Here is a 16,100-nt window from a genome sequence, read left to right as displayed (position 1 = left end):
AACAAAATCTGGGATCTCCTGTTGCTGCTGTCAGGGCGGAGGAGGCAGTTCACAACAGACCTCAAGCAAGTCGTAAGTCAATCCAAAGAAAAGAACACAGTAATGTCCCTACGTTGAAAGGAAGTGAAGCGCAAACCAAGATTGACGAGACAAGCAAGCACCTGAAAAGAAAGCAGATGAGAAAAGCGGAAGACAGCCGAGTTTCTGCGCCGTCGGTAAGACCACGCACGTTCTCCGTCAGCAGGGAATGCCGTGACGCTTTCTAAAAACAATTAAGGCTGGAAGTGCCTAGTGCGTAGTTCGCATGTGTCGTGTAGGACCCTTAGGCTCAAGCTTTCACTAATGGGTTTTGACGCAGAGCTGTAGGAGCTTGACACTCCTGCTGAGGCATGTTTGCATCAGCAATGCAGGAAGTGTCTCAGAAAGGCAACTAATGAACAGTAGTGAGACACGTTTAGTCTCAACGCCATGGACTTCCTTCCTGTCACATGGTGTGTCCTCAAGCTAAAAATGGCTGACTAAATGTGACTTTATTCCCTTCTGTAGTGACCTACTTTTGACCAGAAATGTGCAGGCTCTGGTTAAAAGTAGTGCACTATGAAGGGAATAGGGTGCCATAGGGCTCTGGTTAAAAGTAGTGCACTATGAAGGGAATAGGGTGCCATAGGGCCCTGGTTAAAAGTAATGCACTATGAAGGGAATAGGGTGCCATAGGGCTCTGGTTAAAAGTAGTGCACTATGAACGGAATAGGGTGCCATAGGGCTCTGGTTAAAAGTAGTGCACTATGAAGGGAATAGGGTGCCATAGGGCCCTGGTTAAAAGTAGTGCACTATGAAGGGAATAGGGTGCCATAGGGCTCTGATCTAAAGTAGTGCACTACGAAGGGAATAGGGTGCCATAGGACCCTGGTTAAAAGTAGTGCACTACAAAGGGAATAGGGTGCCATAGGGTCCTAGTTAAAAGTAGTGCACTATGAAGGGAATAGGGTGCCATAGGGCTCTGGTTAAAAGTAGTGCACTACGAAGGGAATAGGGTGCCATAGGGCTCTGATCTAAAGTAGTGCACTACGAAGGGAATAGGGTGCCATAGGACCCTGGTTAAAAGTAGTGCACTACAAAGGGTATAGGGTGCCATAGGGCCCTGGTTAAAAGTAGTGCACTACAAAGGGAATAGGGTGCCATAGGGTCCTAGTTAAAAGTAGTGCACTACGAAGGGAATAGGGTGCCATAGGGCTCTGGTTAAAAAGTAGTGCACTATGAAGGGAATAGGGTGCCATAGGGCTCTGATCTAAAGTAGTGCACTACGAATGGAATAGGGTGCCATAGGACCCTGGTTAAAAGTAGTGCACTACAAAGGGAATAGGGTGCCATAGGGCCCTGGTTAAAAGTAGTGCACTACGAAGGGAATAGGGTGCCATAGGGCTCTGGTTAAAAAGTAGTGCACTATGAAGGGAATAGGGTGCCATAGGGCCCTGGTTAAAAGTAGTGCACTATGAAGGGAATAGGGTGCCATAGGGCCCTGGTTAAAAGTAGTGCACTATGAAGGGAATAGGGTGCCATAGGGCTCTGGTTAAAAGTAGTGCACTATGAAGGGAATAGGGTACCATAGGGCCCTGGTTAAAAGTAGTGCACTACAAAGGGAATAGGGTGCCATAGGGTCCTAGTTAAAAGTAGTGCACTACGAAGGGAATAGGGTGCCATAGGGCCCTGGTTAAAAGTAGTGCACTACGAAGGGAATAGGGTGCCATAGGGCCCTGGTTAAAAGTAGTGCACTACGAAGGGAATAGGGTGCCATAGGGCCCTGGTTAAAAGTAGTGCACTACAAAGGGAATAGGGTGCCATATGGCTCTGGTTAAAAGTAGTGCACTACAAAGGGAATAGGGTATCATTTGGGACAAAATCTCAGAGATGGGCTCGGATACTGCATGATGGTGCATTTATTCACACAGAAAAAACAACAGAAGTCATGTCTTACATTGAAAGATTTCCTTGGAGTTTAGTAGGAATGACAGTTCATTGCTTTGGAGTTTAGTAGGGTTGACAGTTGATTGCCTTGGAGCTTAGTAGGGCTGGCAGTTGATTGGCTTGACTGTGTCTTTCCTACTGTGGTATTCCTGAATTTCAGAGAATGTTGTCCTGGAGAGAAGGCTTTCGGAGAATTCATATAAGAAATGTACCCATCGCATTTCGATATAAGGAGTTGTATGTGTCAACGAGGTTGTGTCCTAATCAAATGAGTACTGCTGAACTGCTTCTATGCATTGTCCTGCTACTAGAAGTACAGTACTTCTGAGTACATGCAGGTAATGCATGTACAGTGTGACAATACTATAGGTCTATTGGTTTGGCTCATCATGTTTGGTAATTTCATTAGTTCATTTGAAATACATGATGTCATGATGGAACCTTGTTGCTGCATGTACATGCATTGTTCCTTTTTTCATGCTATAGTTTCCTCAACAACATTAATCATTCATCATTGAGGTTGATCAATTCCAGTAACTTTACCAAAATGACCTAATCGTGGTTGGAGGATTCTTAGAATTCTTCCAAACCCGGGGTTCTGGAACACCTGGGAATTTTTTAGGGGGAAGTTACCGGAAAGTTACTGGAATTTTTTAACCCTACCTCCATCACAAACTCATTTATAATTTTTTGCCCCCATTCCATCATTCTCATCCAGGTTTCAGCAGGATCCTCAAACAAAACACTCAAGTCTGAAACCCAATCTGGGACTCCAGATCTCCAGATTCCAAATGCCTTTGTATTCAGTCCGTTATCCCCTGAAATGACAATGCCCACTGAGAAGATGAGGGTATCGCCAGAAAGTCCAGAAAAACCATTGAATCTGAACAAGGAGTCCTCTTCTTCTGAAACCAGTCCAGTGTTACCAGACCTTTTCAGCCACAACGCCGAAGACAGCCAAGGTGATGAAGCACAATCGTCAGCGAGCAATCTAGAAGCACCCCCAGAGTCAGGGGCACCCACCCAGCTTGATCAGCTGCTGTCGGAATTTGAAGAAATCAAACGGGAATTCCGACCAGAAACTCTAGAACCACTGGACTCACCTCTTTCGGAAACCAGCGAAGGGGGTCTTGAAGATCTACAACCTTATGTTGAGATTGAGGAACTCTTGCCAGAATCCGACGGATATCCCACTGAGGGTGAGGAAGAGATCTCTAGTCCAAGTCCCTCATGCCCTATTCAGATCACATGGGAGCCGGCTGAAATAAGCGTAGTGGCCTCAGTGCCGACCGATCTCTCCCTGTCCTATGAAACCGACCCGGAGGTATTTGGGGTGACCGCAGATCTAATCAAGACCTTCCCAGAGCCTAGCCAAGTTACAGCTGATCCGGTTCAGTTGAGCCACTTGGAGTACCAGCAAACACACAGAGCAGAAAAATCTGATCTCACCGGTTCCATACCATTGGATAGCCCCACAGCTGCTACCAAATCCGTCGGAACACCGGAATCTCCAGAACCATGCCATAAAGTTCTAGACCTGTCATCAGAATCAATTGTTCCGTCTCAAAAGTTCCAGTCACTCGAACATGAGGATGCTGCTGTATTTACCGAACCTTCAACTGTAGAAGAACATCGAATCAGTCTCCCACAGCAGGACCAGGAGACAGTTGGTGAAGAATATGACAACTCCAAAGAAACATCAAGCATTCAAGCTGCAGTCAAAAAGGCATCTTTTGAACAAAGCAAAGTATTGTGCGAATCTGAAGGATTAATCACTGAGCCCAGCCAATTGGTAGATGAAACATGCACGAGCACTACCCCAGAAGTTGTGTCACATTTAAGGGATAGCACTCCCCCTGAAACCCTTGAATACGATGAGCAGTCGCCCCAGTCGCTCTCTGACGTGACCCCACTGACTCCAGAGACTGTCACCGCCTACAGGTCACATTTAAGGGATAGCACTCCCCCTGAAACCCTTGAATACGATGAGCAGTCGCCCCAGTCGCTCTCTGACGTGACCCCACTGACTCCAGAGACTGTCACCGCCTACAGGTCACATTTAAGGGATAGCACTCCCCCTGAAACCCTTGAATACGATGAGCAGTCGCCCCAGTCGCTCTCTGACGTGACCCCACAGACTACAGAGACCGTCACCGCCTACAGGTCACATTTAAGGGATAGCACTCCCCCTGAAACCCTTGAATACGATGAGCAGTCGCACCACTCGCTCTCTGACGTGACTCCACAGACTCCAGAGACCGTCACCGTCTCCAGGCACTTCAGCTTCGAGGAGTTGATCCCTTACCAGAGTCCTAGGTACCTCAACATGCTCTCTGAAGAGCTCAGGCCAAATACCAGTGAGCAACCATCAGATAATCCAGTCACCCCCATAGAGGAAGAGTTCAGTTCTCCAGTCACCCCTGTTGAAGTAAAGTCCCATGTCTCCCAGCCCGGTCCAGTAGATCCCATGGCAGAGATGGTGTCAGCCCAGCCCGGTCCAGTAGATCCCATGGCAGAGATGGTGTCAGCCCAGCCTGATCCAGTAGAACCCAGGGCAGAGATGGTATCAGCCCAACCTGTTCCAGAGGTTACAGCATCAGCCCATGATGAAGAGTTCTTCATGGAGTTCAGCCTCCCTCCTGAGTATGCTGAGGCATCCTCCTCTATCCACAAACCCAATCCTCCGGCCTACGCAGAAATCATACGAGGCAGCACAACAATGCACTTATACGAAGACACTGACCCGGAGACTTACTTTGACTGCAAACAGGGAGTCTCAGACTTCTCCGAGATGGAACCTGACGAACTGAAGAAGAGGGAAAGTTCAGGGGTTGGCCAAACCCAAGGACAAGCGTCCCATTCAGGAGCCCTGGGGAGAAAGTACCAGAAGCCGACGGCACTTCTGGTTTGCTCCGCAGTGCGCAAACACGAGCGCGGAGTCCTGCTGTCCTCAGGGAGTGAGGATTATGACGACGCACCTTATGATGACATCAAGGAAGAGAACGAAGAGCTGGCCCAATCTCCCGGCACACACAGAGACGACTCAGCCTTTTACCAGGCTCCTCAGGAGCTTCCTCCTCTCAGATCAGCAGATGATGATGACTCCCTTGACATGGTGAGATGACTGTTGAGAAAATCCTCCCGCCATTCTTACCCATCTCCTGCTCTAACCCCTTATCTCATGCTCTAACCCCTTATATCCTCCTCTAACCCCCTATCTCCTGCTCTAACGCCCTATCTCCTGTGCTAACCCCTTATCTCCTGCTCTAACCCCCTATCTCCTGCTCTAACCCCTTATCTCCTGCTCTAACCCTTATCTCCTGCTCTAACCCTTATCTCCTGCTCTAACCCCTTATCTCCTGCTCTAACCCCCTATCTCCTGCTCTAACCCCTTATCTCCTGCTCTAACCCCTTATCTCCTCCTCTAACTCTCTTATCTCCTGCTTCAGACAGTATTAATGCTTTAACTCCGGGGATGGGATTTAAAACGCCTTTAATTAATATTTTAAACAGAATTCCTCTCGCATGATGTCTACATAGGAAAGAACAGTGCCACTGACCCGTGATGATGTCTGCTGGGTAGCTAGTTTACATCAAGTTACTGTAACGTCAACGCAGGGATTCAGAAAGCAGGTGCAGTTAGTGAGTTTAAGAATAATGCAGAACAATACAAAAAAAACAAGAGAAACATCTGACAAGGAAACAGAACCAATACTGCCTGAAGAGTGATGCTAGGGAGTGCTGGATAAAGAGGGGAGTAATCAGGGTAGTGATGGAGTCCAGGTTTTCCTCATGATGGGGTGCAGGTGTGCGTAATGAGGGTTGCCAGGTGTGCGTAATGAGGGCTGCCAGGAGTGCGTAATGAGGGCTGCCAGGTGTGCGTAATGAGGGTTTCCAAGTGTGCATAATGAGGGTTGCCAAATGTGATTTCTTATACAGTGCCTTGCGAAAGTATTCGGCCCCCTTGAACTTTGCGACCTTTTGCCACATTTCAGGATTCAAACATAAAGATATAAAACTGTATTTTTTTGTGAAGAATCAACAACAAGTGGGACACAATCATGAAGTGGAACGACATTTATTGGATATTTCAAACTTTTTTAAACAAATCAAAAACTGAAAAATTGGGCGTGCAAAATTATTCAGCCCCCTTAAGTTAATACTTTGTAGCGCCACCTTTTGCTGCGATTACAGCTGTAAGTCGCTTGGGGTATGTCTCTATCAGTTTTGCACATCGAGAGACTGAAATTTTTGTATCTGTATCTGACCATACATAATGAGGGTTGCCAGGTGTGCGTAATGAGGGTTTCCAGGTGTGCGTAATGAGGGTTGCCAAATGTGAATTCTTATATCTGACCCAGTGATGTGTGTATTTTGTGTTTTTTTTACTTTTTCACACTGGAGTTTTACTTGTGTTGTAACAATCTCTTTGTTTCATTTTTGCTGTGTTGGGATGCTGTGTTGGGATGCTGTGTTGAGATGCTGTGTTGGGATGCTGTGTAGGGATGCTGTGTAAGGATGCTGTGTTGAGATGCTGTGTTGGGATGCTGTGTAGGGATGCTGTGTTGAGATGCTGTGTTGAGATGCTGTGTTGAGATGCTGTGTTGAGATGCTGTGTTGAGATGCTGTGTAAGGATGCTGTGTTGAGATGCTGTGTTGAGATGCTGTGTTGAGATGCTGTGTTGAAATGCTGTGTTGAGATGCTGTGTAAGGATGCTGTGTTGAGATGCTGTGTAGGGATGCTGTGTTGAGATGCTGTGTTGAGATGCTGTGTTGGGATGCTGTGTAAGGATGCTGTGTTGAGATGCTGTGTTGGGATGCTGTGTAGGGATGCTGTGTTGAGATGCTGTGTTGAGATGCTGTGTAAGGATGCTGTGTTGAGATGCTGTGTTGAGATGCTGTGTTGAAATGCTGTGTTGAGATGCTGTGTAAGGATGCTGTGTTGAGATGCTGTGTAGGGATGCTGTGTTGAGATGCTGTGTTGAGATGCTGTGTAGGGATGCTGTGTTGAGATGCTGTGTTGAGATGCTGTGTAAGGATGCTGTGTTGAGATGCTGTGTTGAGATGCTGTGTTGAGATGCTGTGTTGAGATGCTGTGTTGAGATGCTGTGTAAGGATGCTGTGTAAGGATGCTGTGTTGAGATGCTGTGTTGAGATGATGTGTAAGGATGCTGTGTTGAGATGCTGTGTAAGGATGCTGTGTTGAGATGCTGTGTAAGGATGCTGTGTTGAGATGCTGTGTGGATATGCTGTGTTGGGTTGCTGTGTTGGGAGGCTGTGCTGAGATGCTGTGCTGAGATGCTGTGTTTAGATGCTGTGTTGGGATGCTGTGTTGAGATGCTGTGTTGGGTTGGGTTGCTGTGTTGAAATTGAAAAACCCCCACTAATTTTCATTTTCCGTTGCAAAACATTTTAAAACGCTTTCCTGTTGTGCTTCCTCATGAATGCGACCCGTGCAGTCTCCCGTGGGTCCCAAATGGAACCCTATGCCCTATGTAGTGTACTACTTTAGACTAGGGCCTATAGGGGACATCTATTGGTGTCATAAACACTATATAGGGAACAGCGCCCCCTGTTGTGAATCAGTGTAATGACAGGCCTCAGTGCTCCTGTGGTGAATCAGTGTAATAACAGGCCTCAGTGCCCCCTGTGGTGAATCAGTGTAATAACAGACATCAGCGCCCCTGTGGTGAATCAGTGTAACAACAGGCCTCAGCGCCCCCTGTGGTGAATCAGTGTAACAACAGGCCTCAGCGCCCCCTGTGGTGAATCAGTGTAACAACAGGCCTCAGCGCCCCCTGTGGTGAATCAGTGTAACAGGCCTCAGCGCCCCCTGTGGTGAATCAGTGTAACAACAGGCCTCAGTGCCACCTGTGGTGAATCAGAGTAATAACAGGTCTCAGTGCTGACTGTGTGTCTGTCTCCCTCTACAGCAGGGTGAGATGACAGACATCCCTCCCCAGACTGTGACAGAGGAGCAGTACACAGATCAACATGGACACACGGTGGTTAGAAAGGTAAGCACACGTGGAAATGAAGACCATGTTTGGTTCCTGTCATTCATTCATTACATCAGTGTGTACCAATCCTGGTCCTGGGCAGTGGTGTGAAGAACTCAAGTAAAAAATATTTTAAAGTACTACTTAAGTCGTTTTTTTGGTGTATCTTTACTTTACTAATTATATTTTTGACAACTTTTACTTTTACTTCACTACATTCCTAAAGAAAATAATGTACTTTTTACTCCCATCCATTTTCCCTGACACCCAAAAGTACTCGTTACATTTTCAATGCTTAGTAGGACAGAACAATGGTCCAATTCACGCTCTTATCAAGTGAACATCCCTGGTCATCCCTACTGACTCTGATCTGGAGGACTCACTAAACAGAGAACATCCCTGGTCATCCCTACTGCCTCTGATCTGGAGGACTCACTAAACAGAGAACATTCCTGGTCCTCCCTACTGCCTCTGATCTGATGGACTCTCTAAACAGAGAACATCCCTGGTCATCCCTACTGCCTCTGATCTGGAGGACTCACTAAACAGAGAATATCCCTGGTCATCCCTACTGCCTCTGATCTGATGGACTCTCTAAACAGAGAACATCCCTGGTCATCCCTACTGCCTCTGATCTGGAGGACTCACTAAACAGAGAACATTCCTGGTCCTCCCTACTGCCTCTGATCTGATGGACTCTCTAAACAGAGAACATCCCTGGTCATCCCCACTGCCTCTGATCTGATGGACTCTCTAAACAGAGAACATCCCTGGTCATCCCTACTGCCTCTGATCTGGAGGACTCACTAAACAGAGAATATCCCTGGTCATCCCTACTGCCTCTGATCTGATGGACTCTCTAAACAGAGAACATCCCTGGTCATCCCTACTGCCTCTGATCTGGAGGACTCACTAAACAGAGAACATTCCTGGTCATCCCTACTGCCTCTGATCTGATGGACTCTCTAAACAGAGAACATCCCTGGTAATCCCTACTGCCTCTGATCTGGAGGACTCACTAAACAGAGAACATCCCTGGTCATCCCTACTGCCTCTGATCTGGAGGACTCACTAAACAGAGAACATTCCTGGTCCTCCCTACTGCCTCTGATCTGATGGACTCTCTAAACAGAGAACATCCCTGGTCATCCCCACTGCCTCTGATCTGATGGACTCTCTAAACAGAGAACATCCCTGGTCATCCCTACTGCCTCTGATCTGGAGGACTCACTAAACAGAGAATATCCCTGGTCATCCCTACTGCCTCTGATCTGATGGACTCTCTAAACAGAGAACATCCCTGGTCATCCCTACTGCCTCTGATCTGGAGGACTCACTAAACAGAGAACATCCCTGGTCATCCCTACTGCCTCTGATCTGGAGGACTCACTAAACAGAGAACATCCCTGGTCATCCCTACTGCCTCTGATCTGATGGACTCTCTAAACAGAGAACATCCCTGGTAATCCCTACTGCCTCTGATCTGGAGGACTCACTAAACAGAGAACATCCCTACTGCCTCTGATCTGGAGGACTCACTAAACAGAGAATATCCCTGGTCCTCCCTACTGCCTCTGATCTGATGGACTCTCTAAACAAACATGCTTAGTTTGAAAATGATGTCTGAGTGTTGGAGTGCGCCCCTGGCTATCAGTAAATGATGTCTGAGTGTTGGAGTGCGCCCCTGGCTATCAGTAAATGATGTCTGAGTGTTGGAGTGCGCCCCTGGCTATCAGTAAATGATGTCTGAGTGTTGGAGTGCGCCCCTGGCTATCAGTAAATGATGTCTGAGTGTTGGAGTGCGCCCCTGGCTATCAGTAAATGATGTCTGAGTGTTGGAGTGCGCCCCTGGCTATCAGTAAATGATGTCTGAGTGTTGGAGTGCGCCCCTGGCTATCAGTAAATGATGTCTGAGTGTTGGAGCGTGCCCCTGGCTATCAGTAAATGATGTCTGAGTGTTGGAGTGCGCCCCTGGCTATCAGTAAATGATGTCTGAGTGTTGGAGTGCGCCCCTGGCTATCAGTAAATGATGTCTGAGTGTTGGAGTGCGCCCCTGGCTATCAGTAAATGATGTCTGAGTGTTGGAGTGCGCCCCTGGCTATCAGTAAATGATGTCTGAGTGTTGGAGTGCGCCCCTGGCTATCAGTAAATGATGTCTGAGTGTTGGAGTGCGCCCCTGGCTATCAGTAAATGATGTCTGAGTGTTGGAGTGCGCCCCTGGCTATCAGTAAATGATGTCTGAGTGTTGGAGTGCGCCCCTGGCTATCAGTAAATGATGTCTGAGTGTTGGAGTGCGCCCCTGGCTATCAGTAAATTATGTCTGAGTGTTGGAGTGCGCCCCTGGCTATCAGTAAATGATGTCTGAGTGTTGGAGTGCGCCCCTGGCTATCAGTAAATGATGTCTGAGTGTTGGAGTGCGCCCCTGGCTATCAGTAAATGATGTCTGAGTGTTGGAGTGCGCCCCTGGCTATCAGTAAATGATGTCTGAGTGTTGGAGTGCGCCCCTGGCTATCAGTAAATGATGTCTGAGTGTTGGAGTGCGCCCCTGGCTATCAGTAAATGATGTCTGAGTGTTGGAGTGCGCCCCTGGCTATCAGTAAATGATGTCTGAGTGTTGGAGTGCGCCCCTGGCTATCTGTAAATGATGTCTGAGTGTTGGAGTGCGCCCCTGGCTATCAGTAAATGATGTCTGAGTGTTGGAGTGCGCCCCTGGCTATCAGTAAATGATGTCTGAGTGTTGGAGTGCGCCCCTGGCTATCAGTAAATGATGTCTGAGTGTTGGAGTGCGCCCCTGGCTATCAGTAAATGATGTCTGAGTGTTGGAGTGCGCCCCTGGCTATCAGTAAATGATGTCTGAGTGTTGGAGTGCGCCCCTGGCTATCAGTAAATGATGTCTGAGTGTTGGAGTGCGCCCCTGGCTATCAGTAAATGATGTCTGAGTGTTGGAGTGCGCCCCTGGCTATCAGTAAATGATGTCTGAGTGATGGAGTGCGCCCCTGGCTATCAGTAAATGATGTCTGAGTGTTGGAGTGCGCCCCTGGCTATCAGTAAATGATGTCTGAGTGTTGGAGTGTGCCCCTGGCTATCAGTAAATGATGTCTGAGTGATGGAGTGCGCCCCTGGCTATCAGTAAATGATGTCTGAGTGATGGAGTGCGCCCCTGGCTATCAGTAAATGATGTCTGAGTGTTGGAGTGCGCCCCTGGCTATCAGTAAATGATGTCTGAGTGTTGGAGTGCGCCCCTGGCTATCAGTAAATGATGTCTGAGTGTTGGAGTGCGCCCCTGGCTATCAGTAAATGATGTCTGAGTGTTGGAGTGCGCCCCTGGCTATCAGTAAATGATGTCTGAGTGTTGGAGTGCACCCCTGGCTATCAGTAAATGATGTCTGAGTGTTGGAGTGCGCCCCTGGCTATCAGTAAATGATGTCTGAGTGTTGGAGTGCGCCCCTGGCTATCAGTAAATGATGTCTGAGTGTTGGAGTGCGCCCCTGGCTATCAGTAAATGATGTCTGAGTGTTGGAGTGCGCCCCTGGCTATCAGTAAATGATGTCTGAGTGTTGGAGTGCGCCCCTGGCTATCAGTAAATGATGTCTGGGTGTTGGAGTGTGCCCCTGGCTATCAGTAAATGATGTCTGAGTGTTGGAGTGCGCCCCTGGCTATCTGTAAATGATGTCTGAGTGTTGGAGTGCGCCCCTGGCTATCAGTAAATGATGTCTGAGTGTTGGAGTGCGCCCCTGGCTATCAGTAAATGATGTCTGAGTGTTGGAGTGCGCCCCTGGCTATCAGTAAATGATGTCTGAGTGTTGGAGTGCGCCCCTGGCTATCAGTAAATGATGTCTGAGTGTTGGAGTGCGCCCCTGGCTATCAGTAAATGATGTCTGAGTGTTGGAGTGCGCCCCTGGCTATCAGTAAATGATGTCTGAGTGTTGGAGTGCGCCCCTGGCTATCAGTAAATGATGTCTGAGTGTTGGAGTGCGCCCCTGGCTATCAGTAAATGATGTCTGAGTGTTGGAGTGTGCCCCTGGCTATCAGTAAATGATGTCTGAGTGTTGGAGTGCGCCCCTGGCTATCAGTAAATGATGTCTGAGTGTTGGAGTGCGCCCCTGGCTATCAGTAAATGATGTCTGAGTGTTGGAGTGCGCCCCTGGCTATCAGTAAATGATGTCTGAGTGTTGGAGTGCGCCCCTGGCTATCAGTAAATGATGTCTGAGTGTTGGAGTGCGCCCCTGGCTATCAGTAAATTAAACAAAAACAATATTATTATAGTTTGCTTACTATAATGAATTGGAAATTACTTTTGATACCTAAGTATTATTTAAAGCCAAACAACTTTTAGACTTTTACTCAAGTAGTATTTTACTGGGTGACTTTCACTTTTACTTGAGTCATTTTCTATTAAGGAATCTTTACTTTTACTCAAGTATGAAAATTGGGTACTTGTTCTCCCACTGGTCCTGGGGACCCAAAGTGGTGCACATTTAGGTTTTTTTGCCCCACACCTGATCACACACCTGACCACACACCTGATCACACACCTGATCACACACCTGATCACACACCTGATCACACACCTGATCACACACCTGATCACACACCTGACCACACACCTGATCACACACCTGATCACACACCTGATATTACTCATCAACTCATCAAGCCTTTGATTCGTAGAACCATATTTGTCACGTGCGCTGAATACAACAGGTGTAGGTAGACTTTACAGTGAAATGCTGAATGCAACAGGTGTAGTAGACCGTACAGTGAAATGCTGAATACAACAGGTGTAGTAGACCTGACAGTGAAATGCTGAATACAACAGGTGTAGTAGACCTCACAGTGAAATGCTGAATACAACAGGTGTAGTAGACCTTACAGTGAAATGCTGAATACAACAGGTGTAGTAGACCTCACAGTGAAATGATGAATACAACAGGTGTAGTAGACCTCACAGTGAAATGCTGAATACAACAGGTGTAGTAGACCTTACAGTGAAATGCTGAATACAACAGGTGTAGTAGACCTTACAGTGAAATGCTGACTTACAGGCTCTAACCAACAGTGCAAAAAAAAGGTTTTAGGTGAACAACAGGTAAGTAAAGAAATAAAAACAACAGTAAAAGACAGTGAAACCCCATAACAGATTATAACCTGATGTGTTTGAGTCCATAACAGATTATAACCTGATGTGTTTGAGTAGTTCATAACAGATTATAACCTGATGTGTTTGAGTAGTCCATAACAGATTATAACCTGATGTGTTTGAGTTCATAACAGATTATAACCTGATGTGTTTGAGTAGTTCATAACAGATTATAACCTGATGTGTTTGAGTAGTCCATAACAGATTATAACCTGATGTGTTTGAGTAGTCCATAACAGATTATAACCTGATGTGTTTGAGTTCATAACAGATTATAACCTGATGTGTTTGAGTAGTTCATAACAGATTATAACCTGATGTGTTTGAGTAGTCCATAACAGATTATAACCTGATGTGTTTGAGTAGTCCATAACAGATTATAACCTGATGTGTTTGAGTAGTCCATAACAGATTATAACCTGATGTGTTTGAGTTCATAACAGATTATAACCTGATGTGTTTGAGTAGTTCATAACAGATTATAACCTGATGTGTTTGAGTAGTTCATAACAGATTATAACCTGGTGTGTTTGAGTTCATAACAGATTATAACCTGATGTGTTTGAGTAGTTCATAACAGATTATAACCTGATGTGTTTGAGTCCATAACAGATTATAACCTGATGTGTTTGAGTAGTTCATAACAGATTATAACCTGATGTGTTGATGTAGTCCATAACAGATTATAACCTGATGTGTTTGAGTAGTCCATAACAGATTATAACCTGATGTGTTTGAGTAGTTCATAACAGATTATAACCTGATGTGTTTGAGTAGTTCATAACAGATTATAACCTGATGTGTTTGAGTAGTCCATAACAGATTATAACCTGATGTGTTTGAGTAGTTCATAACAGATTATAACCTGATGTGTTTGAGTAGTCCATAACAGATTATAACCTGATGTGTTTGAGTAGTTCATAACAGATTATAACCTGATGTGTTTGAGTAGTCCATGACAGATTATAACCTGATGTGTTTGAGTAGTTCATAACAGATTATAACCTGATGTGTTTGAGTAGTCCATAACTGATTATAACCTGATGTGTTTGAGTAGTTCATAACAGATTATAACCAGATTATAACCTGATGTGTTTGAGTAGTTCATAACAGATTATAACCAGATTATAACCTGATGTGTTTGAGTAGTTCATAACAGATTATAACCTGATGTGTTTGAGTAGTTCATAACAGATTATAACCTGCTGTGTTTGAGTAGTTCATAACAGATTATAACCTGATGTGTTTGAGTAGTCCATAACAGATTATAACCTGATGTGTTTGAGTAGTTCATAACAGATTATAACCTGATGTGTTTGAGTAGTTCATAACAGATTATAACCTGATGTGTTTGAGTCCATAACAGATTATAACCTGATGTGTTTGAGTAGTCCATAACAGATTATAACCTGATGTGTTTGAGTAGTCCATAACAGATTATAACCTGATGTGTTTGAGTAGTTCATAACAGATTATAACCGGATGTGTTTGAGTAGTTCATAACAGATTATAACCTGCTGTGTTTGAGTAGTTCATAACAGATTATAACCTGATGTGTTTGAGTAGTTCATAACAGATTATAACCTGATGTGTTTGAGTAGTTCATAACAGATTATAACCTGATGTGTTTGAGTAGTCCATAACAGATTATAACCTGATGTGTTTGAGTAGTCCATAACAGATTATAACCTGATGTGTTTGAGTAGTCCATAACAGATTATAACCTGCTGTGTTTGAGTAGTTCATAACAGATTATAACCTGATGTGTTTGAGTAGTTCATAACAGATTATAACCTGATGTGTTTGAGTAGTTCATAACAGATTATAACCTGATGTGTTTGAGTCGTTTATAACAGATTATAACCTGATGTGTTTGAGTCCATAACAGATTATAACCTGATGTGTTTGAGTAGTCCATAACAGATTATAACCTGATGCGTTTGAGTAGTTCATAACAGATTATAACCTGATGTGTTTGAGTAGTCCATAACAGATTATAACCTGATGTGTTTGAGTAGTTCATAACAGATTATAACCTGATGTGTTTGAGTAGTCCATAACAGATTATAACCTGATGTGTTTGAGTAGTCCATAACAGATTATAACCTGATGTGTTTGAGTCCATAACAGATTATAACCTGATGTGTTTGAGTAGTCCATAACAGATTATAACCTGATGTGTTTGAGTAGTTCATAACAGATTATAACCTGATGTGTTTGAGTAGTTCATAACAGATTATAACCTGATGTGTTTGAGTAGTCCATAACAGATTATAACCTGATGTGTTTGAGTAGTTCATAACAGATTATAACCTGATGTGTTTGAGTAGTCCATAACAGATTATAACCTGATGTGTTTGAGTAGTTCATAACAGATTATAACCTGATGTGTTTGAGTAGTCCATGACAGATTATAACCTGATGTGTTTGAGTAGTTCATAACAGATTATAACCTGATGTGTTTGAGTAGTCCATAACTGATTATAACCTGATGTGTTTGAGTAGTTCATAACAGATTATAACCAGATTATAACCTGATGTGTTTGAGTAGTTCATAACAGATTATAACCTGATGTGTTTGAGTAGTCCATAACAGATTATAACCTGATGTGTTTGAGTAGTTCATAACAGATTATAACCTGATGTGTTTGAGTAGTTCATAACAGATTATAACCTGCTGTGTTTGAGTAGTTCATAACAGATTATAACCTGATGTGTTTGAGTAGTCCATAACAGATTATAACCTGATGTGTTTGAGTAGTTCATAACAGATTATAACCTGATGTGTTTGAGTAGTTCATAACAGATTATAACCTGATGTGTTTGAGTCCATAACAGATTATAACCTGATGTGTTTGAGTAGTCCATAACAGATTATAACCTGATGTGTTTGAGTAGTCCATAACAGATTATAACCTGATGTGTTTGAGTAGTTCATAACAGATTATAACCGGATGTGTTTGAGTAGTTCATAACAGATTATAACCTGCTGTGTT

The 16,100-nt window shown here is 44.8% G+C and overlaps 1 protein-coding gene across 1 annotated transcript in view; it reads left to right on the top strand.

Moving 5' to 3' along the window:
• The window catches only part of LOC109885492 (ankyrin-2), a gene marked incomplete at its 5' end in the record, with an annotated part of 101,827 nt that overhangs the window by 82,269 nt on the left and 3,458 nt on the right, over window positions 1-16,100 (top strand). The window contains 2 exon segments of the mRNA XM_031816512.1: window positions 2,684-5,080; window positions 7,899-7,982. Coding sequence (XP_031672372.1) covers window positions 2,684-5,080; window positions 7,899-7,982 — 2,481 coding nt within the window.

Source organism: Oncorhynchus kisutch, unplaced genomic scaffold, assembly GCF_002021735.2.
Source record: "Oncorhynchus kisutch isolate 150728-3 unplaced genomic scaffold, Okis_V2 scaffold810, whole genome shotgun sequence".
NCBI lineage: Eukaryota > Metazoa > Chordata > Actinopteri > Salmoniformes > Salmonidae > Oncorhynchus > Oncorhynchus kisutch.
Note: the sequence above shows the minus strand (reverse complement) of the source record. Positions and strands in the feature narration are given on the sequence as shown.